General features: G+C 41.7%; 1 protein-coding gene across 3 annotated transcripts in view; it reads right to left on the reverse strand.

Annotated features, from left to right (window-relative positions):
• Chka (choline kinase alpha) overlaps positions 1 to 25,446 on the reverse strand; it is a 49,545-nt gene that overhangs the window by 10,526 nt on the left and 13,573 nt on the right. Inside the window, exons 2-5 of one of the 3 annotated variants that reach the window (XM_040750370.1) lie at positions 23,842 to 23,953; positions 12,903 to 12,932; positions 11,905 to 11,958; positions 2,707 to 2,820 (exon numbers count right to left, since the gene is read on the reverse strand). In XM_040750370.1, the coding sequence (XP_040606304.1) occupies positions 2,707 to 2,820; positions 11,905 to 11,958; positions 12,903 to 12,932; positions 23,842 to 23,953 (310 nt within the window). The remainder of the gene's footprint in view (positions 1 to 2,706; positions 2,821 to 11,904; positions 11,959 to 12,902; positions 12,933 to 23,841; positions 23,954 to 25,446) is intronic. The other 2 variants (XM_040750364.1, XM_040750366.1) reach the window with 2 other exon arrangements.

A 25,446-nucleotide genomic window follows, 5' to 3' on the forward strand; every position in this document is an offset into this window, starting at 1 on the left:
TTAGATACTCAGGACTTCTGAGGGCAGCTTACTCAGCTTTCAAAAATGCCACTATAGCTGGCATTAATCCTAGCATTCAGGAGGCAGAGGCAGGTGGATCTCTGTGAGTTGGAGGCCAGCCTGGTCTACAAGGAGTTCCAGGACAGCCAGGGCTATACAGAGAAACCCTGTCCTAAAAACAAAACAAACAAAAGCCACATAACACTTAGCAAAAGGAAAACAATCTGAGAAATGCATCCTTAGGCTACTGTAACCATACAGTATTAAACAAAGCTAGGTAGTTTAAGCCTATCACACACTTATAAACTATGTTTTAACCTATTGCTCCTAGGGCCACAAGGAACAAAACAGTACAAGATTAAATAAAGCACAAGAGAAATGATGCAACCAAGAGATTCAGGGCCACTCCTATGCAGCTGCTGCCAGACTTACACAGAACCCTAACCCAACCCTTACCCTAACCCACTGTCTAGTCTGGGATTCACTATGTAAACCAGGCTGGCCTCCATACAGAGATCATCTTACCTTTGTTTCCTGTGTGCTGGGATTAAAGACATGTATCATTATGCCTAGCCTTCTTGCTTATTTTATAGACAGGGTCTCAACTGTGTAACCCAGGCTGGCATCAAATTTGGGGTGATCCTTTTGCCTCAGTCTGCTGGGATTACAAGTGCGAACCACAAGTCTGGCTTAACATTTTCTTCAGGGTTTCTCTGTGTAGCTCTGGCTGTCCTGGAACTCACTAGGTAGACCAAGCTGGCCTCAGAGATCCGCCTACCTCTGTCTTGCAGGTGCTGGGGATTAAAGGTGTGCACCACCACACCCAGAAACATTTTCTTTTCTATGTAGAAGGAATAATTCATAATATGACAATAAAAAGTACAGCATATAAATACATAAATAGGAAGCCAGTCATTTATTATCAAGTATTATGTACCGTATATAATCATATGTGCTATATTTTTTTTCTGTTTTTGGTGAGACTCATATTTTTTCATTTGGATGACTATGCCATATATATATAGGAAAGAAAGAAGCTAAGATACTACTAAAAAAGACAAAAAACAGCAAAACAGGGCTTTGTATAGCCCAGGCTACCTTCAGCCTTCCTATGTAGCAGAAGATGAAGGTGTCTGTCTTCACTTTCCAAGTGCTGATACAGAGCTGTGTTCCATGATGTAAAACCATCCTGAGAGATCTACTCTTGATGCTTCCAAGTTCAGTGCAAGGGCTTCACTCTAATGCAATGTTTTGGGTCTCAAGAGTTCTCTGCATCCATTTGTGTTTATGAGTGACTTTGGCCCTTGGAACCCACTTATATGGTTATTCAAGCTGATTCATGGCCCATAATGCCCCTCCATTTGGAGACTCAAAGATCCCCATCTAAGCCAGGTGGTGGGGGCACACACCTTTAATTCCAGCAGTTGGGAGGCAGAGGCAGGTGGATCTCGGAGTTTTTTGAGGCTAGCCTGGTCTACAGAGGGAGTTCAGAACACAGAGAAACAGAATATGTTCTGGGAAAAGAAGGGTCACAGTGGCTCTCTCCTGTCATGATTTATGGTGCTATCTATGAAAATAACTTTATACAGGGCTGTCCTGACCCTATTTGCTACATCTTAATGTAATATACCCAAAAGGATGCTGCAGGAAGTATATACCAGGAGTTCCAGAATAGCCTAGCCTATATACAAAACCAAACAAAAACAAAAACCCAAAACACATAAGCCTTAGGATAAGATAATACTGACTTCTTGGAAAGAGAAGAATTGGCCCACAGTAGCGGACTAGGATGCAGGAGACCTTGAACAGTGGGAAAGCAGAAGGACAACAGAGACAAGAATAAGGGGCTACAGCATGAATGCTACTCCATTTCATAAAGAAGGCTCCAGAAACTGAGAATAAGGTGAAAAGGGAAAAGCTTAAGTGGCAGCAGAATGATAAAATGTATGTGTGTGTGTGTGCTTTTAAAATTTTCTTAAAGACGTATTTTTTGCATGTTCAGTCGTTTTGCCTACATGCGTGTCTGCGCCTCATACATACCTGGGGCCCAAAGAGGTCAGAAGAGAATGCTGGATCCCCAGAAACTGGATTACAGAATCTAGTTGTTAACCATCATATGTGGGCTGGGAATTAAACTGGGGTCCTCTGGAAGAATGGCCAGTGATTATAACTGTTGGGCCATCTCTCCAGCCTCTCACATATAATTTTAATTTGTATGACCATGTCTATGTAGAAAAGAAAGGCTAATACATACTTTAAATGCTAGGCATGCTAGGCAATCACTCTACCATCTCAGCTACATCCCCAATACATTTTCCTTTGTCTTTCTTTACTTATGACCCAGTTTATTTACACAGATCACATTTAATTCTTTTTAAGATTTTATTTGTTTTATTTTCTGTGATTGAATAGATTTTGGGTTTTTTTCAAGACAACAACTGAGTGTTTTATCTGCATTTGTATCTGTACACTATGTGCATGTCTTGGTACCCAAAGAGGTCAGAAGAGAGTGTTGGATCCTCTGAAACTGGATATACAGACGATTGTGAGCCAGTACTGAGAACTGAACCTGGATCCTTGGAAATGGAACAAGAGTTTGTGGCTGCTGAGGTATCTACCATTTACTATGTCAAATGACAGGATTTCAGGCTTTTTCTGCTAGGAGGAATGGAATCCACCTCTTGCCTGTGGTTTATATTACCTTACCGGGATAAACTGCTCCAGTCGGCCTTGGGGAAAGATGCCATACAGTTTTGGCCCAAGTGACCTCTCTGCAAGAATGGCAAACATAACACTCTCCAGAACCATCGCCTCGGCCCCCTAGAACAGATGTGAACAGAGCAGGTATTAGTGCTTTCCTAGGCAGGAAGTGCTTTCTCAGGAGCAGGTTTCTCCAGGCCTCTAGGCCACCCTTTGGCGTGGACAATGATTCTCTCTCTCTCTCCTCTCTCTTTCTCAAACACACACACACACACACACACACACACACACACACACACACACACACACACACACATCTCTCTCTCTCTCTCTCTCTCTCTCTCTCACTCAATTTAGGTCACGTCACTAGTTATAAAAATACAATTTTCCCTCTAAGTTAAGAAGAAAAAGTTGTATAATACTTTGTAAAAAATACTTCAAGACAAATAAAAAAAATGGTATCCTACTAAAAAAGCTGGGGTAACATCTTTTGTTTGCTTGTTCTGAGAAAATCTCAGATAATCCAGGCTGTCCATGAACTGCCTATGCAGCAGACGATTCTCCTGCCTCTGCTGGGATTACAGGCATGTGTCACCATGCTCACTTTATTTGGGACAGGGGACGCAACACAGGACTTCTTACATGCTATGTAAGATCTCTACCAAATGAAACTATACCCCAGCCCCAATCTGTGCAGTCCTAAATGCCTGTGGTTATTCCTATGCTGTTACTATGTGAACTGTATCTTCAGGAGATAGCGGATTATCTGCTAACAGAAGTCCTTTCACGTGTCAAACAATGCTTCCCAAAACAAGTCACTTTACAGTTATAAACTGGCTTAAGGGCCACTTTTATTGTTAAAGGCCACTGCTTTTACTTTATTTATTTACTCTACAACCTAACTGTTTGAGTCTCACCCTTGGCCTCTCAAAATCACCACCCATTCTGATGAAGCTGACTTGATTCTCCACCGAGTGTCTAGTGGGCTCGAATGCTCCAAAAGTCTCCTGCCTAGGTTTTGAGTTTTAATTCTTGTCTCTGCTAAATTCTCTGTAAAGCTGCTATGCTATTCAGAGTTATTTACTTTGTATGTATGAGTGTTTCTCTGCATAAATGTATGTGCACAATGTGCATGGCTAGCTCTCTGAGAAGTCAGAAGGCATTGGATCCCTTTGGAGTGAAGTTTTGGATGGTTTTGAGTCACTAAATAGATACTAAGACTCGAACTTGGGTACTCTGAAAGAGAAGCAAATGTTCTTAACCACTGAGATATCTCCCCAGTCTCCTTCCTCCATTTTCTATTTTTAGTCCTAATAACTAATGACTTTATAATAATTATGATTTCAAAATCCATTCCTTTTTCCCAGTTCACATTCATTCCTCAGTCATTTTCAAAATAGCAAATTAGGGCAAGTGAGTTGTCATCTGTTAGAGTGGCAGGGTGAAAGGGGTCCTTGACACTCAAAGATAACATTACTCATTTATTGTCTTAGATCCTAGCTCAGATTCCATTATATTTCAAAACCGTTTATTTTCTATGTGCAGGCACTTACATGTCATGGAATTGGTGCTCTCCTACTACCTTATGGGGCCTGAAGCCAGACCTGTGTGCTAGCGCCTCTATCCACTGAGTATCTCACTTGGCCTCAATCCCACACCAATAGGGGTGTTGCTCATTCTAAAAACCCAACTCTTCCCCTCCTCCCCAGCTTTCAGGTAATTTTGGTACCCTTTGTTAATAAATGTGCTGTGGGGGAATGATCCCAGAGAAACATGCTTAGAGCGTTGACATTACAAAACTCAGGAGGATTGGGGATTTAGCTCAGTGGTAGAGTACTTGCCTAGCAGGTAAGTACAAGGTCCTAAGTTCAGTCCTCAGTTCCAAAGGTTAAAAAAAAGGCAAAAATTGAAACTGAGGACAAGCTCATTAGGCAATGATAGGTAGAATACTATAGCTAATAAGACAAAAGAAAGAAAAGTTGTTTCCAAAGGTGTCAAAGTACACAGCTTCACTGGTATGTAGACAAATGCTCATTCCTAATCCCCCACAATTACAGCTTAACTATAACTTGTATAATCCCTATATTAGTTTAACCATACCGTTCAAAGTTCAATCTATATTTACTATTACTAATTGCAAGTGTGTGTATTTGACAATATACATATATTAATTTGATCAGATAAGGAATTGGGTATCACATGGATTTATATCTTTTTTGATAACACCAAATACCTCTGTTTAGCAGATGAAATGTTTTCATTGCTCATCTGACCCTCTTAACACATTGGCTTAGGAGGCATAGTCACTGCAGCCCTGTCTGACCTGAAGCCCGATACTGCAGAGACTCTCAGGGGAGCTCAAGCGAAGGCCCTCAAGGTGTCCTCTGCTGTAGTCCTCTCCCCTGTGGGCTGGGAGCAGTCTCCTCGGCGCCTCCTACAGTGGAAACTGCAAAAGCAAGCAGAGCCTGACCATAACTGAACGAGAGGATCCTGGGGTCAGTTCTAGAGCAGGCAATCTACCAGGTATAGCTCCTTGTAGCTATATATGCCATCTGTAGAACTCCCCCCAACACCTCCACTAACTTCCAATCTAATCTTCTGTCTAAAAATCCAGAATTTATCAGATTAAAGTTTGTTTTCCAACTTTCCACACTTCAGAGATACTAAAATGATCATGAGGGTAGAACTGTGTAACACACAGGCATCCAATCCTATTTCTTCCTTCAATTTGAAATGTTAAATTTTGTGCTTTTTTTTTTCTTGAGAAGTCTTCTCTTACAGACTGATCTTGAACTGGTTATAGCTAACCTGAACCTCTCCTGATCTTCCTCCCTCTATTTCCTTAATCCTGGGATTAAAAGTGTGAACCTCCATGCCCAGTTTATGCAATGCTTGCAAATGGAATCCAGGGCTTTGTACATGCTGGGCAAGTCAACTTTTTTTAAAAGAGAGATAGACAGAGAGAGAGGCAGAGGCAGAGGCAGAGACACAGAGAGAATGTATGCTTACACATAGGTGGCTGCCCATATGCCACAATATGGAGGTCAGAAGACAACTTCCAGGAGCTAGTTTTCTCCTTCTACTTGGGCACTGGAGACTGAACTCAGGCCATTAAGCTTAGTGGTAAATTGCCTTCACCCACTGAACCATCTTGCCAGCCTTTCCTGGTTGGTTTATGAGACAAAAATCTTTCCATGATAGTGCAGGCTACTCTTAAACTCCCAGTCCCCCTGCATCAGCTTCCCTAGTGCTGATTGCAGGCAGTACCACAATACAGATTTGAAATTCAGTTGAGTTTAGACAGCACTGTCACTGGGACCTGGATTAAAATTCTGTCTAAACTCCTGCAAAGCCATCAGCCTAAGCATAGACACAGTGCCAATGTAGAGATATAAGCACTCTAAGCCCCCAGTGGTCTTCCTGGCAGCTACTTGAAGCAAGTGAGCAGAGGGCTGAACCAGGGCTTGATCCACAGTCCACCCCTCCACAACACCATCTGGGTCAGCCACAGGCTAGTGCTACTTTTTGGAGAAATCGATACCTCAACTATTTACTTTGGTTTCAGAAATAAATTTTTTTAAATTCACTCATTCAAAACACAAAATGTGGCCAGGCAGTGTCAGCACACACTTTTAATTTCAGCACTTGGGAGGCAGAGGCAAGCAGATCTGAGAGTCTGAGGCCAGCCTGGGCTACAAAGTGGATGCCAGAACAGCCAGAGCTGTTACATAGAGAAATTTTGTCTTGAAAAACCATACACAAAACAAGTAAACGAAAACAGAAAATATTTGGTATATTAGTACTAAATATCAGGGAACCAAAGAATAGGCTCCTTCAGGCCCCATCTGTACAAAACTTACATAGAGAAACAGGAAATGAATATAGTCAAGGCCATGAAGGGACAGAAGGCTGGAAAGACAGGTTATGAAATGGCATGGATTTCCAGGACCCAAGAGTACAGGGCACAAATGAACGATGAACTGTCCTGATGGAGGAAGTCTGGAGTAGTGAAGCAACTGTGAGGCAGTGTAGCTGTAGCTGGAATAGGGCAACCAGGATGGACAGGACCATGATAAGTAACATACACCGAACGCTCGTGCAATGATCAAACCCCCAGAACAAAAGAAAAACTGGCCGGTTCCTGAGAACTCCCACACTATAGCAATGGCTGGTTCCTGAGAACTCCCACACTATAGCAATGGCCTTGCAACAATCAGATCAGTAAGAGCCCCTAAGGCTCAGGAAACATCAACGAGAGGAGTCTGAAAGAATAGAATGCTGGCTGGTAAGCAGGAACACTATAGAAAGCTGTGTTCATGAAATAACATGGTGTTGCACTCATGAGCTCACAGCAGCTGTGCTCATCTACAAAAGACCCACACAAGCTCAAGCCAGTCAACATTCCAGCACAGGGGTAGGAGCTTACAAGATCCCACTCTCAGCTGAGGGGTTGTTAGCAGTCATTGGAGAAGGGAGAGTCAACTTTCTCCAAGCATGCGGCTCTGTCTGATTACTCATGCTCTAACGGATGACCCACATCCAAATGCATGCAGGCAGTACTTACTAACTGGACTCAAGAGGGGACAGGAAGGTGGGAAGAGGACATGGGTGGGGTCTGGAGGAGTGCAAAGGGAATAAGGGGTTAACATGATTGAGATACATTATGTAGGAAATGGAGAAATGGCTCCGAGGTTAAAAGCACTTATTGTTCTTCTAGAAAACCTTGGTTTGATTCCCAGTACCCACATGATGGCTCACAATCATCTTTAACTCTAGTTCCAGGGGACTCAACACTCTCTCTTTTGACCTCTGAGGGCACCAGGCACACCCGGGGGGCACATGTACATACAGATATATAAGTAAATCACGCACAGACACAAATTTTTATAAAGGAATACAAATATTTTTTATAAAGGAACTTATAGGAGGCAGAGGCCAACCTGATCTACAGAGGGAACCAGACAGCCAGAATTGTTAAACAGAGAAATTCAGCCCCAAAAAAACAAAAACCAACACCCCCCCCAAAACAGCATTTACTTAGCAACACACACAAACAAGCATTATACCCATTAACACTCATTCTCACAACTGTACAGTGCTTCCTTATATTTTCTACTCCATCTCATTTAAAAAGCAAGCTGGATGCAATGAGCACAGCCTAGTCCTCTGCTAGACTAAAGAGTCTAGACAACATACCAAAACGTTGTCTTCTAATAAGGACAAAGAACCAAAAGCTCTAATGTTTCATATTACCTATCTCGTGCAAACAACCAATTCAGATCTGGGCAGGGGCAGGAAGATAATGGGAAAGAGGAGGTAAAATGGCTGCCTTTGTGGAAGAAAGAGCCACTGGACTTTGCAATGTAGTTGCTGATGACAAAAGCAAGAGCTTCAGAAGAATGATGGGAACAAGTTTTAGATAAGAAAGGGTGAACAGGGGCTGGAGAGATGGCTCAGTGGCTAAGGGCACTGTCTGCTCTTCCAGAGGTCCTGAGTTCAATTCCCAGCAACCACATGGTGGCTCACAACCATCTGTAATGAGGTCTGGTGCCCTCTTCTGGCCTACAGACAGAACAAATAAATCTTTAAAAAAAAAAAAAAAGGGTGAACAGAAGAGAGAAAGACACCTAGATGGGGGATGAAAACAAGTTTAGAATTTCCATTGGGTAAAATGCTTGCCATGCATGCATGAAAGTCTAAGTTGATCCCCAGAACTTATTTGAAAAAGCTTTCTATCATAACATTGCCGCCACGCCCCCCGTGTGCCTGGTGCCCTCAGAGGTCAAAAGAGGGTGTTGAGTCCCCTGGAACTAGAGTTAAAGATGATTGTGAGCCATCATGTGGGTACTGGGAATCAAAACCAAGGTCTTCTAGAAGAACAATAAGTGCTTTTAACCTTGGAGCCATTTCTCCATTTCCTACATAACTAGGCTATAGCCCCAGCTTGCTTTTTCCTTTAAATATTTTATGTATTAATATGTAGGCATTATGCCTCTGTTATGCCTATGCATATGTATGCTTACTGCCTGCAGAAGCCAGAAAAAGATGTCAGATTCTCTGAAACTCTGGAACTGAAGCTACAGCTGGTTGTGAGCTAGCACACAGGTGACAGGAGGCAAACTTAGGTCCTCTGTACAGCAGCCAGCACTCTTAACCCCAGCCACTCCTCCAGCATTCTGCTTTTCACCTTTTATTGTGAAGTAGGATCTCACTAAATTGTCCAGGCTGGCCTTGAACTCTCTCTGTAAGCCATCTTGTGATTTTCCTGCCTCAGCCTTCCAAGTAGCTGAGACTACATACAGACAGACCTGTATTACCAGAGCCATCTTTTGTTTGATTGAAATGGGATCTATGTAGCCCTGGCCTTGAACTCATTATCTTCCTGCTTAAGGCCCTCAAGCACGGGCATTGCAGTGATGTGCTGCTACTCCCACCTAGAGACAGGAGGTCCTGGGTTCAAACCCCAGCACAAACAAACTGAGGTGGGGGGAAGTTTTAGAATTTTTAGATATGATCTCACTACACAGCCCAAGTTGACCTCAAACTCACAGTCATCTTTCTGCTGCAGCCTCCAAGTGCTAAAGTTACAGGAATGAATCCGTTTTAAAACTAACAAAAACCCTAAAACATAAGAGTTAGAAAAGACTAAAATAAAAAAATCCATTTTTAAAAGAAAACTAGAAATGTTATCGGGACAGGAGCAGAGATTGCACTGAGGTAGAGAGGACATCCACTAGAACACCTGGCTCCCTGGATGGAGAAGAAATGGAGGACGATGACAATGGGCATGCTGAATGAAGAGAAAGATTCCCTCTTCAGGGGCAGCCAATGGAAAAGATGGCACAAAAGAATAGGGCTTGGAGTAGAAGATGTCAGATAAGGGATGAGCAGCAAGAATGAGCTTCATACTGCAAGCCTAGGGTAGGAACAGGAAAGCTGCAAAAGAAAACAGGCACCTGAAACAGACCTTAGAATCCAAAGGCAAACCTAAGTGTGAAGCTCAGTAGGCCACCATGTTGCAAGCACTCCTGAGGTGGAGTACCAGCGCTCCCAACTGTGTGATTCTCTAGAGTTCAACAGCTCAGGGGTTGTGGGTGCAGTACAATGAAAGCAAGCACTGAGGTGGGTAAGTTCAGCATGGCAGGTGTTAAAGGTAAGCATAGAAGAGAAGTGGAAGAAAGGAGTGAGGATATATAGCGGAGGCCTTAAAAGCATGGTGGAACAATGGCTCAGAAGTAAAGAGCACCAGGTGCTCTTCCAGAGATCCTGAGTTCAATTCCCAGCAACCACATGGTGGCTCACAGTCATCTGTAACGTGTTCTGGTGCCCTCTCCTAGAATGTAGTGCAAGCACACATGCACAAAGAACACTATATACAGAATGAATAGTTGAATCATTAGAAGGAGGCCTGATGGAGTAGGAAGGCAGCAATGTCTGGACTATACAGACCCCCAAGAGTCAAAGTAAGCTGGTAGGTTAGCAGAGATAGAGTGCTGAAGCCCTGCACGACAAAGAGAGTTCCTATCACCTTCTGGAGACAGTCAGGGTACACTTATTGGAGAAGATACCAGAAGGAAAGACTGGAAAAGTTCAGCAGGGATGCAGTGGAGAACAGACTATCTGGGCCACAGGATGATGACAGGAGAAGGAGTGGACTCCAACAGGTTGTTGTAGACTCTTGACATAATGAAGGCAATAAGCAGACAGCCAGAGACCAGGGTGAAGGAGGAGAGCAGCATGTGAGTCTTAAAGAGCTGGGATGTGTGTTGGCAAATAGTGTTGCCAATATTCTGTTGGCAAAAATGGAAGAAGCAGACAGAGAAGCCCCACATGTGAGCGGCTGGATAGAAAACAACCTCCTCCACAGAGGGCATGAGGGAAGGTCCTATGGGACCTGGAGCAATAGTCAGGACAATTATTTTTGCATTTATGTATGCGTGTGTTTCTGTGTGTGTGTGTGCACATGTGGAGGTCAGAGGGCAATTTGTGGGAGTTGGTTCTCTCTATCATGTGGGTTCTGGGATAGAACACGGGTAGCCAGACTTGACAACAAGCACCTTTACTTTACCTGCTGATTCATCTCACCAAGGAGGTGAGATGCAGCCGGGCGCTGGTGGTGCACACCTTTAATCCCAGCACTCGGGAGGCAGAGGCAGGTGGATCTCTGTGAGTTTGAAACCAGCCTGGTCTACAGAGCGAGTTCCAAGACAGCCTCCAAAACAATACAGAGAAACCCTGTCTCAAAAAAAACAAAAAAAAAAAAAAAAGGGGGGTGAGATGCTAAAGGGGCTCAATGAGGAATGGAAATCAACTCCTCCATACTCAGTAACCAACTGTGTGCGCACACCAACCCCTAAGATCTACAGGTAAAGTCAAATTCCCTGTAGAGCAGGTCCTGAGAAGGAAGGGGGGGGGGTGCAGCTGTGATTGTTTTTTGAGAATGGCATCTAAAACCCAAGGGAGGAACAAGCAAGAATGTGGTGCCAGCAGGCAAAGCAGGGTACTGGCTTGCTACTGCAGCTGTAACATAAGCAGGGAAGCAGGAAGCACAATCTCCCAGTTCAATAGTTCCCAGGGGTGTCCTGCTAGCTATGTCGCATTAACCATCTTAAACACACAAGTACCCCTTCTGTATAAGCCGAAAGACACAAGAGAATACTCACAAGATGCCCACTCTCCACGACTCACTACACACCTAGAGTCTCAGAAGTTCCTTGAATGCACATTTTTTCAGTGTTATCTATTTCAGAATCTGGGAAGAAGCCTTTTCAACCTGGCCACCATACCCAGGACAAGCATTGTCATTTCCTCAAGAGGAGAGTGCCAGTGAGAAAACTAGGCAGTGATCTGCTTCCTAATGATGGTGTGGGAACATCCGGAAGCGCTAAAACACTGCCAGAGAAGCCCGGTGCCTCCACATCAGAGTATCAGAGATTATTTCCTAAAGCTTGCATCTCTCAGCATCTCAAACCCTGCTTAGAAATTGCCGCCACAGACAATTTGACTCCCTACCCTCAGGAGTTTGGAAGCCCCTTATGGCTCAGCCTCAGTGAGCTGGCTCCAACTGGTCCAGAGCCCTTTTGAGAAAGACCAAAGATTAGAAATTTCCAATGACAGAGACCAGGCCTGCCAAACCACAATCTGGTAAAGCTGGACACAACCAGTTTACAGCTCATGCAGATGAGAATGGACTCAATTACTTACTTGAAATTCATTTTCATTCTGAGCTTGTTCGGATCCCTCTTTATTACAGGACCTCTATGAATGAGAAAAAGCAAACACTTCCGGTGAGATGAAGCACACTGAGCAGACACTAACTTTGCAACCACAGAAAGGTGTTCACAAAACACCTCATCTCTTTAACAAGGGCTTGTAGGCCCCCAGGTGACCGGCATAGTCTAAAGGCACCGGCAGTCTCTAGCACTTGTGCCAACACTTTCAAAGTGCTTCACCTTTTTACAAGGAAAGGGATGTACTGCTGATGGCTGTCCCCATGTACCTTTCACAATTTCTTTGTTAGAGGAAAGTCACTAAAGTGCTCTCTTCTAATCGGGCCTTCTAAAGCTCTGCCTGAATTATGTGGTTCTCTCAAGGGAACCTGCAAAACAGAACTGTCAACACGCTTGTGGAGGGCTGCAGGCAGCAGAAAATAGTAGACAGAGAGGAAAGCACTAAGCAGGTGGTGAAGTTAGTGTGGGCTCTGCACACCTGCCACTTGCTCAGACTAGCCCTCTGCTCCATCCAGCTCAAGTTCAATCTCAACTGTTCCTCTAGCAAACAGAGGACTGTGCATTTAACAAAGCCTAAGAATTATCTGATAACTGATAACATTAGGGGCTACTTTTACAACACTTTCCTCATGAAATTGAAAACTGGTGGCAACCAAGCTAACAATAGCTAAATACTGGACCATCGACTGGCAAAGAGCTTGGACTACTTTTTACAAGCCACGTATTTCCAAACCACCCCCACCCCGAGTGCTTTCCAACGGAAACACTGTCTTTCAGTAAGGGGAAGGGGAAAAAAATCAAATCAGAAATTAAAACGTTGTATCAAAATGTATACTCAGCTGCCTTCAAAACTGTTGTTACAATTACATCAGGTTTACTTGAGCCAAACTCAAAAGGAATCCTGTAAGGAAACCTCTGTAAAAGAATTTTAAGCTAACAGAGTCTTGAACATCCCATTAAAAAAAAACATACCTTGCCATTCCACAGCTTTATCAAAAACACCTGTACCAAGGGTGGAAAGTGTGGATAGGAAAAAAAATGCCATGTTAAGCAACACTGGCTACTCTAGTAGCATTCAAAACACCCTGTGATTTAAAGCAACCACTCTCACCATCATATACCAAATAGCATTCCACAGGTATCTTAATGTGTTTGGTATAAAAAAAAATTACATTTCTTACTTCTTTATAAAGGCAGACAAAACAAACATCCATGTTCATAAAGCTAACTGCAAAAGGTTCCTAACACTTGTTTTACACATATGTAATAGTAAACATAACATGCGGGTGAGTACATTTGAAACAGGGCAGTCAGTACAAACAGGGTATGATATTTTCACTTGTGTAATCTGCATTTCTCTGATGAAAATCTAGATGTTACAGGTTAAATCCCGTTACAATGAAAGACAAAAACCAAAATATAACAATAACCCCTAAGCTCTTTGCTGGTAGTGTCAACCTGAGGAGAGAGTAACTCGGTGTCAGAAAGCTTGATGACGCCTCATACCCAGAGCACTCTGGCAGTGGCGCCGTTGCTTTTGTTTGACTCTTACACAGCAGACTATCTCAAGGAATCTATGGGTTCCTAATGAATGACAGGCTCCACTTTGTATTGTTAGTGTTTCCCCAAAGCACTAAGAAAACCCTGATGTTTTTGCTGTGGCTGGTGTGGGCAAGCAAGCACTCTGCTGCTCTGTGCTGCACACAGCAAACATGCTCAGGGAGTCACCTAGTGCCTGAGAGCTGACTAGTTTAGCAGTCTATGCCCCAGAATGGGGGAACTGGCTGCTTGTGAATCAGGAGATCAAATGGCGCTAAATGCCTCTTTAAGGGTCTTTGTGCTTTTTTTCCTTCAAGGAACATTAAGAATAAAACAAGTTCCTTGGTTTGATAATTATATACTAATACTCTGTAGAAAGTCAGGACAAATAAGGAATTTTCATATCCTATGAAATTTGATGTAACGGGATTTGACCTATACAAAGCCCTAAATGACTATGGTTATTCCTATGCTGTTACTGCTCTAACTGATCTCAGGGAGACAGTTAACAGGTTGTTAGCTAACAGAAGTCCTTTCCCTGTCTAATGGTGCTCTCTAAAACAAGTCACTTTACCTAATATAAACCAGCCTAATTCCAGGACTCTTTTTTAGTAGTATGTTACAAGAAGTGGACATAAATTCCATTGCTACTTTCCCCATTCACCCACTCCATCCCATTCCAAACGAACCTATGATTTAACATAAGAGCACCATCGCAAAGGCAAGATGGACTTCTGCAGTCCCATGTTCTGTTTCCTCAGTACAGAATGAGCGGGAACCCAGGAGAAGGGACAGGAATCTCAAAGCAGGAAAACAGATGGGCATGAACTCATGAATACTAAAGGCAGACACCTCTTAAGGTATATCAAGCAGACCTACTCTGTGTGAGACACCTACTCTGTGAGAGTCCCAAAGACTCTGACCAGAAGACAGGAAACAAAATAAAGCTTTGGAATCTATAGTAATTTACATTAGTTGCATATTTTATTTAAGGCAAGGACTAAAATGCACAAAATAAACATTTAGCACAATTTAAAATTTTCTTCCAACTAACTTGAAAATTGAAACTATCTTTCAAGTTATAAAACTTAAATTTTAAGGTTAGTTATTTTATTATCTGTGTGTGTTGGAACATGGCAAATACTTATACTGAGCCTCCTGCTGGACCTATTTAATTTCTACTTATTTTGGTTTTAAAAGCTTACTTATTTTGGTTTTAAAAGCTTACTATTCTATGTTTTTATTTTTAATTATATATATACATATGTGTTTGAGTGTCGATTTAAACATGTGTATGCAATGCCTGTTGAGGCCAGAAGGTGTTGGATGCCCTGGAAATGGGAGTTACACTTGACTGTGAGGTACTGAGCCTGGGCCTCTTGCAAGTACAATAAGGGGTCTTAACCACTGAGTTGTCTCTCCTGTCCCTGCAAAGATTTTGTTACTGATCCTGTTTAAATTGAAAATATAAAGTCTGCCAGCTAAAGTGAGAGAAAAGAGGACTTTCATTTTCACTTCATGTCTGTCTACAACTTAGAAGCTACTTGAAGGTAAGCACCACACTTGGAGCCAGGTTTCAAATGTTTTTATCTGACACAAATCACACTTAAGGCTTTATGGTTTTGGTTGCTTCTTTTTTTTCCTTTTGCTGTTATTTTTCTTTCTTTTTTTTTTTAAAAATAGAACAAACAGATTAATTTAGAAAAAGTGATAAAGCTGGGCAGTGGTGGTGCATTCCTTTAATCCCAGAACTCCAAGGCAGAGGCAGGCAGATCTCTGAGTTTCGAGACCAGCCTGGTCTACAAGAGCTAGCACCAGGACAGCCTCCAAAGCCACAGAGAAACCCTGTCTCAAAAAACGAAAAGAAGAAAAAGTGATAAAGAACTCTGGAGAGAGGGTTTCCAAGGAGAAACACCTTTGATTTTGTAGCTTAATTGGGCTTTTGTTTGTTTGCTTGCTTCTTTTTTTCCCAAGGCTTGCAAATTCTCTTCCATTGAGCAAATCCTTAGCTTGGTTTTATATATATATCCCGTTTTTTTGAGACAGGGTTTCTCTGAATTGTTTTGGAGGCTGTCCTGGAACTTGCTCTGTAGACCAGGCTGGTCTCGAACTCACAGAGATCCACCTGCCTCTGCCTCTCGAGTGCTGGGATTAAAGGTGTGTGCCACCAATGCCCGGCGCTTGGTTTTATATTTTAAATCAGACTATGAAAGTAGTAAATGTTCTTGCTACAGAATATTGGTCTTGAGAACATTCTATCCCAGGGCCTCGCTAAAAAAACGGAAATGTGTGTAGTAGTTCATGTCTTTAATGCCAGCACACAGGTGGATCTGAGTTATAGGCCAGACTGGTCTACACAGTGAATTCCAGGTCAGCCAGGGCCTGTGTACAGTGAGCTGTATCCAAACATACAAAAAGGAGCTGGAACAGGTAATGTTGGAGCAAAGCATGACAGGCCACTTGATTAAGTTTGCTGTTTAACTTTAGCTACTTTTTAGGGCTAGGGCTCAGCAGCAGAACTTATGTAGCACAGGGGAAGCCTTGGGCTCAATCCCCAGCACTCACATGCATATACAGTATCTATTTTTAGTTAGCAATAGTTCCATACTAGAACAGGTTTTCTGTCTCTAAGCTCACTGAAACCATCACATAAAACAAACAGACTTTAATAAATTTTATTTTGGCCAGTTCTTAATAATAAAAGACTCCAGAAATCTCTCTTTTAAAATGAACATATAGAGGCTTAAAAGAATAACCTAGCCGGGCGTTGGTGGCGCACGCCTGAATAACCTAAACTGGGCGTTGATGGTGTACGCCTTTAATCCCAGCACTCAGGAGACAGAGGCAGGCGAATTTCTGTGAGTTCAAGACCAGTCTAGTCTACAGAGTGAGTTCCAGGACAGCCTCCAGAGCAATACAGAGAAACCCTGTCTCGAAAAAGAAAACAAACAAACAAAAAACAAGAATAACCTAACTAATCTGTTTAGTCTGAAAAAACACCCAACATCCAATGCAGGACTAAGCAGAATCTGAGCATTCCTACTCTATGGTCTACTAGGATCCCAAGAGAGAAAGGAGGACCTGCCTCTCTGAGTGGCTTAGGCTTCTTTACTGTACAGCCCAGGCCTGGCTTTGAAGACTTGCAGTCTCTGACCCAGCTAGCCAACCACATTCTAGTGACTTACTTTTTTTTTTTTTGTTATTGTTTATTTTTTGCAATTGTTTTTCAGAGAGGATCTTACTATGTTTCTGGCTGGCCTGGAACTCAGAGAGCTGCCTGCCTCTTGCTGCCTGAATGATGAGATTAAAGCCCTTGTATCATGCCTGGCAAGATATATCTTAACATGGAAGGCAACATTGGTTGTGACCCCTAGCCACCAAAATCCTGCTCTGTCCCTGCTACTAATTAATGCTTTTGTTCCATCTCAAGGGAGGCTAGGAAAAACAAAAACAAAAAAATCCAAACAATACAAGAGTTGGGGTCTTCACAAAGCCATGTGGCTAAATTAACATGTTTTTACTTTTATTACTATGTGTATGCACATGTGTGTGTATGAATGTAGAAGCTCACAATCCATGGTGTCCCTATGGCAGTCAGAAGACAATTTTCAGGAATCACTTCTATCCTTCCTCCATGGGTTCTGGGGATCAAATTCATTTCATTAAACTTGGGGAGTGCTTTTACTCACTGATCCACTTGCTGGCATGTGTACTTCTCTGTATTATCATGGGTCACAGACTTTCTCCTCCTTGCTTTCAATGGAGAAATAAAGAAAAATGTTGTTTATACTTTACAGAACAGTTCTCAAAGCAGTGGTTTAAAGTGCAGCTTATATAATTACCTCTTGGAATCTGAACAAGTCATTTCTATGGCTGTGTCTTTTTACTATCTAGCCTACCTTCCTGGACATTAGTTATCTTTAATATAGGTGACTTAATTAACGTGGATGGCAGATTGAAGCCTCTAAGAGGCCTTGGGGACATATGCCAATGTTGGCAAGTGGAAACCAGGGACTAAATTCTCCTTTCAGGTCATTCTCAGGGTTCAGGTCTTTTTCTAGTCAACCTGATGACTGACTTAAGACTTCTTGCATTCTCAAGGGTTTGCAAGCAACTTTTTCCCCAGGAGTCTTCTCTCTCCAGTTCAGCATACTTCCATGTTGGATCAGCACTGCTAGACTTTATACAGGAACTGGTACTGGTACCGTGAGGTGAGATGCTGGGGGTGAAGAAGAATGTCCCACTCCCAATGGATACAGGTGCACAGTATGCTGCAGATGAAGGAAGAACCTGAGTACTTCACCTGCATTCTCAAATTGAAGTCATGAATTTTGAAAAGTACTAAATGTTTGTCATTTTCTACTGAGGAAACAGAAGATATGGGTCTGGTTTGCCTTGGACAAAAAACAAAAAAACAAAAAAAACAAAAAACAAAAAGAAAGGTGATATTTCAATATATAACACTCTGAAATCTTAAATCACTACACCTCTTTAAGCACAGCACAAACTGTAGCTGGTGCTACTTAACAAGCATTACAGTTTTCTTTTTAAAAAGCATTTCTTGAATCCAAAACTAAAGAAAGAAATGAAAGCTGTAGAGAATGCTCCAACTTCAGAGATCTCATACTATACCGTGAATCGTGTCTGTCACCTGGAAACCAGAGTGCTCCAGGCACGATCGCATGGACAAGCCTGCAGCAGAGAACACATGCACACAGCTAAAGTGGTACATTACCCCCCCATACCCTTCACTCCCCCAACATATTCTTTCCCAGAGAGGGGTAGGCTGTGGTCAAGTCATCATTCCAGAGACCAGATCGGCACTGGCTTTGTGCTATAATCCCAAACATTTACAACCAGCAAGACAAAAACACTTTGAATAGGCCAAAATTAGACATGGCAGTCTGTGGTTTATTTAGTTACCAAAAGGCACCAAAGCAGGTATTGAAGGACAACAGGTAATGATTTGGCAACTGTATCTGTAGAACATTAGCTAAGAAATGCTAGTCAGGCCAAACGGGTGCCCATAATGGGACTGTGTTTCACTTCTGCCTCAGAAGCAGATATAATTACACTGTTCTCAAAGCACAGGGGATTTTTTGTAAAGCAAAGTTACCAAAACAACTTGAACTCATAATGGCATTAATGTAACAAGGAAAAGATAGTAGTTCCCAGGCCTCAATGCCAGGGTCTGGCTCTCCACCAGGCGCCTCAGTGCTTAAGTCACTGCATAAAGCATGACCTCAATTCCATACAGAAATATTCATGGGCAACTGATTTTTCAGTAGCCAAAAGTTCTGTACTGATTATCTACAAGCTATTCTTCATTTTACTGCAGTTTAATTTTTAAACTGTAGTTAAGAGAAAATAAGACATTTTGTTCTGAATTCAAAAGGGGCAGTCCCAAATTGTAATCTTTTGATCACTGACACATATCTGCGTTGTGCCTTAATACCTTTAATTATATTATAGTTAGTATTCAAACAAGCAGTAATATTAGCCTTCTATTATTCAGAAACCAAATTAAAACAGTTTTGCAGACAATACTTGAAGGAGCTCTTTGATGTGTTACACTCATGCCCAGGCTCTCCACAGCGGCGAGGCCATTCATGCAGAGGATCTGGCTAATAGCTCCTGTTCTGACAGACAGAGAACAAGGCACTCCTCTAAGCCAACTGGAACAACTTACACCACATGGACAATGCATACTGACATTTGTGTCTTCACAATTTATAATACATGAACTGATTATTAATCAGTTAAACTTGCTTCTTTGCTAAAGGATGCTGCAGAGCTCATGTTCCTTCCCAGTACCAGAGAAGAAAAACCCAAGTTACACTGAGAGCTGGCTATAGAGGTCTAAGCTCTCTTCTAATATCACCATCCAAAGTGGAAAAGGATGAACTATTTTCTTTTCAATTTTTCTATTAAATTATAGTTCACAATAATTCTATACTTGAGCTTCATTTTCGTTACCTGTCCAACTAACAAAAACAGCCTCTTATTTAAATGGAAGATAGGCCATGTAAAAGCCACTACACATCGTGCTGCCATGTTAAGAACAGCATGGTACATTTGTGTTTAACAATTTGCTCTAAATACTGTACAATGTGAACCTTGTCTCATCTTGTGTTTATATTTTCAAAAGAAACTATTCTCATATTTCTTAAACACAGAACATTTACAATAAGCTCCTAAAACACACAGATCCTAAACAGAACCTGCAGGACATGTCGGGAAGTTTGCTTATGACTCATCTAATAGAGAAAGAGGGGAATAGAAAGAGAAATGCTTGGGAGGACACACTGTGGGCCTTAACCCAGTTAGAAGGTGTTACCTTGGCTTTCTGGTACTAACCCTTAGATCTGCACCAAAGAGCAGCCACTTCACTGCCACTATAGAAATAAAGGACATTAGAATCTCAAAATGGCTAACAAGCAGCTAGTTATTTTAAACCAAATCATTTTTCAAACAGTTACTGATCAAAGGATGAGCTTAAGAAATATTTCCACTTAGTATTTGATTCTTGGAGGGAAGAAGCTCAAAATGCTTAAAACAAGAACTGGGGAAGGGAAAGAAAGAACATATTTAATTAAATCAGTCCTACAATTAAGCAAACGGTCAAAAAATTTTTCTGAAAAACAGTTAAAGTCTATCATGTGCAGTAGTCTTCAACTAACATTCTTCGTGGAAAGACTAGGGTGTAATCCCTAAAGGCTATCATGGCATTTACAAAGCTGGCTGGGGAGACTCTTTGTGTCTAGACAAACACACAAAAGATATTGGCTTCCATGAAGTAGAGATAAAAAGGGATGAAAACAGAAAATCTGAATCCTATTAAAATTGTCCTTTAGTGAAGAGGTTTACTAAAGCAATGGGATTTACTAATGACACTCCTATTTTCTCAGCTACATGTGTGAATTCAAACCCTGACAGTTTACTATGAATTTTGGCAATGTTGTTATTGTGGTAACAACAAAGTCCTCACTGTGGACCTTAGTATTTCCTTCAATGATAGCTCAACTCATTCTAAAAAGCCATAATTTGAAAGCTCCACAAGAGAAACAAAACAAAACAAAAAAAGATCTTAATTGTGATGAAATGTCTGCCAAGAATTAAAATCCGTATTAGAGCCCTGGCCCAGTGCTTTGGAAGCTCACGTTTTCTGGGCTTGGCTCTCATCTTGTGTTTCTTAGCCTCCTTTCTTCTCTCTCCTACCATTTTTCAGCACCCCTGAATTTGATTTCTCTCATTATGTTCTCATAGTATCCAATGATCAACAGCTATTAACACCCAAAACTCCAGATGGGCAGCAAATGTACCTGCTAGACCCTGCAGAGTTTGAGACATGACTGCCCCCATGCAAAAGTTGCAATCTGAAGCTGTAGTTCATGGCTTTACTATTTAAACTTCAATGGCAAAACTACACTTACATTAATTATATGAAAATAAGAGTCTCATCAAAAAATTGTTTTAGTGTCTATTACATCAAATCTGAGACTATTTTGTATGTGTTTTTGTTTGTTTTTTGAGACAGGGTTTCTCTGTATAACAGCCCTAGCCATCCTGGAACTCACTATGTAGACCAGGCTGGTCTCAAACTCTGAGATCTGCCTGCCTCTATCCCACCCTCCCACCCCGACCCTGAGTGCCCAGTGAGCAGTACGTGCTTCTTACTTGCTAAGAAAACACATGTACTTTTCTGCTCAGAGGTTGGGTAAGCATGATCTCCACCTCTTACATGGTTTCAGGAATGGAAGATGATTTAACATTTCCTGATTTTAAAAATAATAAATAGATAAATGTACCTCTCCCCAAATTCAAATAGTTTGTGTGAAAACATACTCTATTAGAAGGTAAGGGTTAATTCTCCCTTAAATAGCTCTAACTATTCTATTTAATTTTTTTTCTTACATTCAATTTAGTATGTAGGTTGTTGCTGCTCATGTGCCAAAGCACACATGGAGGTCAGAGAACAATTTTCAGGACTTGGTTCTCTACTTCTACTGTGTAGGTCGCAGGGATTGAGCTCTGGTCACCATCTTGCTAACCCACATTCTGCTATTTATTTTTGAGTTACCTAACAGTTTGGTTTTCTCAAAAAATAAACTGAGGCATTGAATTCTGATTGGAAAAAAAAAACTGTGTTTCCAGACACTTGCATTATCTATCTACCTTAAGACCTCCAGACTGTTGCAATTCCAAAAGAGACAGAAGACAAAGAACTGACATTGAAGTCAATAGGGGAAAGGTGGCAGCTGGCTTCTTCAAAGTCACTCAGTTCAGTACCCAGCATATTCTAGAGTCCAGCTATCTAGTAGACTGACCTCCAACTACATGGGACAGTATCAACTTGAATAGAATGTAGAAGTCAAGTAATCAGCTACATTTGAAGTGCCTGACATTCATATGTACTTGGGTGGTGACAATCGTACTAGACAAACTGTTAAGCACAATTGCAGAGCATTACATAGTTCTCATCACTGTAGCATGGGCTGGGCATAGAAGCTCTGGCATATAATCCCAGCATTTAGGAGGCCAAGACAACAGCTTGCTGTGAGTTTGAGGTCAGCTGCTTGGGCTTATGGTGTGGAGATTCTGTCTCAAAAAAGAAAAAGAAAGATCTAGTATGACACATGGAAGAACATTCTGCGAGCATTTAAAATGTCTCTACTGGGGCTGGAGTGATAGCTCAGTGGTTAAGGGAACTAGCCACTCTCCCAGAGGACATGGATTTAACTCCTAGCATCCACATGGCAGATCACAACATGCCTGTAACTCCAGTTTCAGGGGACCCACCATGCTCTTTGGTCTCCTTGGGCACTAGGCACACACATAGTACACATACATGCAGGCAATATGCCCATACACATGAAATATTTTTTAAGAAAATGCCTTTACTTAAGTAGATTCAATAATCAAATTAGATTTAACAAGTGATTTCAGCAGTTATTTATTAAAATATTCAAAAAGTACTGCTGAAATAGAAAATGCTAACAAAGATCAAGAATGGAACATCATCAGACTATGATACTCAAAGGGAAAAAAATAATACTGATTCATTAAATGTGCCTAAAGGACATCAATTATTTCAAAAACTATGCTTTAAAATGGTAGCCTGGAGCACATGCCTTTAACCCCAGCACTCGGGAGGCAGAGGCAGGCAGATCTCTGAGTTCCAAGACAACTTGGACTACAGAGTGAGTTCTAGGACAGTCAGGTCTACACAGAGAAACCCCTTCTTGAAAAAAACAAGATAGATAGAAAGATAGATAGATAGATAGATAGATAGATAGATAGATAGATAAAGAAAGAAAGAAAAGTAGTTTGGGGCCATAGAGATAACACAATGGCTGAGAGCACTGGTGATCTTTTAGAGGATCAGAGTTCGATTCCCAGCACCTGCATGGCAGCTCATAAAATTCTGTAACTCCAGATGTGAAGGATCTGGTGCCTTCTTCTGGTCTCCAAGGGAAACAAGGCACATATATGGTATACAGACATAAATGCATGAAGAGCACCAATACACATAAAAATTGATTTTAAAAACAAAACCCCTGCAGTTTGGCAGCAGGACTGGGGGTACAGGTCTGTATAGAGGCAGAGACAGGAGGAACTGAAAGCCTGGATGTATATAATGAGTTCCAGGCTATCATGGGCTAGAGTGAAAAACCTACCTCAAAAACCACAATAAACAAAATACAGAGATTATGAATCTAACAAATCAAACCTTTAGAGAACTCTCAGAATTGTTAATAAATCCTGCACCGAGGTCACACTTTGTTAACTATAACCTTCTCTAAAGCTGAAACAACTTAAACAGCATGCTAATTAATAATTGTAAATACTTGTCTTAAGAGCAAGTGCTCTTGCAGAGAACATAAGTTAAATTCCCAGCACCTACACAGTAGCTCACAACCATTTGAAACGTTAGTCCTAGGGAATTTAGCACCCTCTTCTGGCCTTCACAGGCACTGCATGCACCTGGTGCACAGGACACATGCAGGCAAACACCCAAATACACAAAGAATTTTTTACAAATTGTACATATAGGATAAAATATTGCTGACTAGGCTAAAACACTTTCACGTTAGAATTTATCATCTAAGTGTGAGCTGAAAAGCTCAATGCAGAAATTAAAGTCAGGTCAACCTTATGACTTCTCTAGAGTCCTAGTTTACTAATTAATATTAGATTAAAAAATAACAAGTAATAGACTGCAAACAATAAGACACATGTGCAGCCCAATTAAAATAAAAGCAGTAAGTATCTTTAGTACATGTGTACAGCATTTAGGATATCTTTGCAAGTATCTTAGGAAAAAGTGAAACTATCAGTGACCCACCCCCTCCCAGGTGACCCCTGAACTCACCATCTTTAAAATCGCCCCATACAATCGCAAGAGCACTTTCCGAGGTTCATCACCAACACTGGCTATGGAGTCTGGCAAGGAGCACTGGAACAACATGTTACTGAGACCACCCCTGTGAGATGAGAGAAGACACAGAAGGAAAAGCTCAGCCTTTTTTTCTAGTAAGCACAAGACAAGCTATCAGATGATACAACTGTGCTCATCTGAATCATGGTATATTCGTTCAGGATATTTGAAAACACTGATGATAAACTCCCTTTTTTTTTTTTTTTTGGTTTTTCGAGACAGGTTTCTCTGTGGCTTTGGAGGCTGTCCTGGAACTAGCTCTTGTAGACCAGGCTGATCTTGAACTCAAAGATCCACATGCCTCTACCTCCCAAGTGCTGGGATTAAAGGCGTGCGCCACCAACACCTGACTAAACTCTCATTTTCAAACAAATTCCACAAGTCCAGTTACAAACAGGCAAATACTCAATCTGTTTTTTTTTTTTTTTCTAGCATAGAGACCATGTAATTGTTCTTGTATATCTTAAAAGTGGTAAGGACCAAAAAGGAAACTCCTCGGCACTAAGAATGAGAATGCTGACACCTCCCTGCAAGCCAGGATTTTTCTAGCCTACTATTTTCATTATATTGTCCTGATCACAATATCAAAATCTTGGCAATTTTATTGTTCGTTGATGGGGGATTGCCACCAAGTACATGTGGAAGTTAGGGGACAACCAGGCAAAACCCAGTTCTATGTTGTGGGTGGTCAGTCAGGATCATTCGTGTCCTCATGTCAGCTGACTTGGAGGTAAGTGACCTCACCAACTCAGTGTTCCTTGCCCTTTTGGGACAATCCAAAAACTTCTCCAGGGCTGCTCATTTGGTATGTGATTCCAAGACCTTTCTCTTTTATGCTAAAGTTAGTATAAAACCTCAACCATTTTTAACTAAGTCTTTAAAAAAACCCTACAACATGAACTTGTTTAGGGGCTTTCAAAAGACTGCAATAACCCTCAGACTGATGGCTGGGAATCAAGCATGGAACTGATCAAGACCCCCTGAATGGGGGTGTCAGTGAGGAGGCATAAGTATCTACTGAGCCTTGGGGTAGTAGATCAGTATTTATCCCGGGTATACAAATGGACTTTGGGCTCCCATCCAACAATGAGAGATGCACTCTCACCCTGGACTCTTGGGGAAGGGTCTAGGCCGTGCCCTGGATGAAATGACAGACTATGGACACCCCCATGGAGGGCCTCACCCTCCCTGGGGAAATGAGGGGATATTGGGGGGGTTGGTGGGAGGGCGAGGGAGAGGAGGGAAGGGAAAGGGAGAGAGACATGTGACATGTGAAGCAACCTTGTTTTTAATTTAAATTTAAAAATTAAAAAAAAGATGGCAATAACCTACTGCCACATTCATCTTTCACTGCTAAACCCAAAGGCAAATTACTGGTTCCTTTAAACAGCCTTGGGGCAAATCAACAGCCTGGGCTGGAGAAAACTAGAGACAGAAGAGTTCTTAAAATGAATAGATGACACGAAATTCTGTACAATACGAACCACAGATAAGACCGACTTCAATTGTAGTGGACCTTCAGAGTCCTAAATCCTATTC

Source organism: Mesocricetus auratus, unplaced genomic scaffold (assembly GCF_017639785.1).
Source record: "Mesocricetus auratus isolate SY011 unplaced genomic scaffold, BCM_Maur_2.0 Super-Scaffold_4256, whole genome shotgun sequence".
Lineage (NCBI taxonomy): Eukaryota > Metazoa > Chordata > Mammalia > Rodentia > Cricetidae > Mesocricetus > Mesocricetus auratus.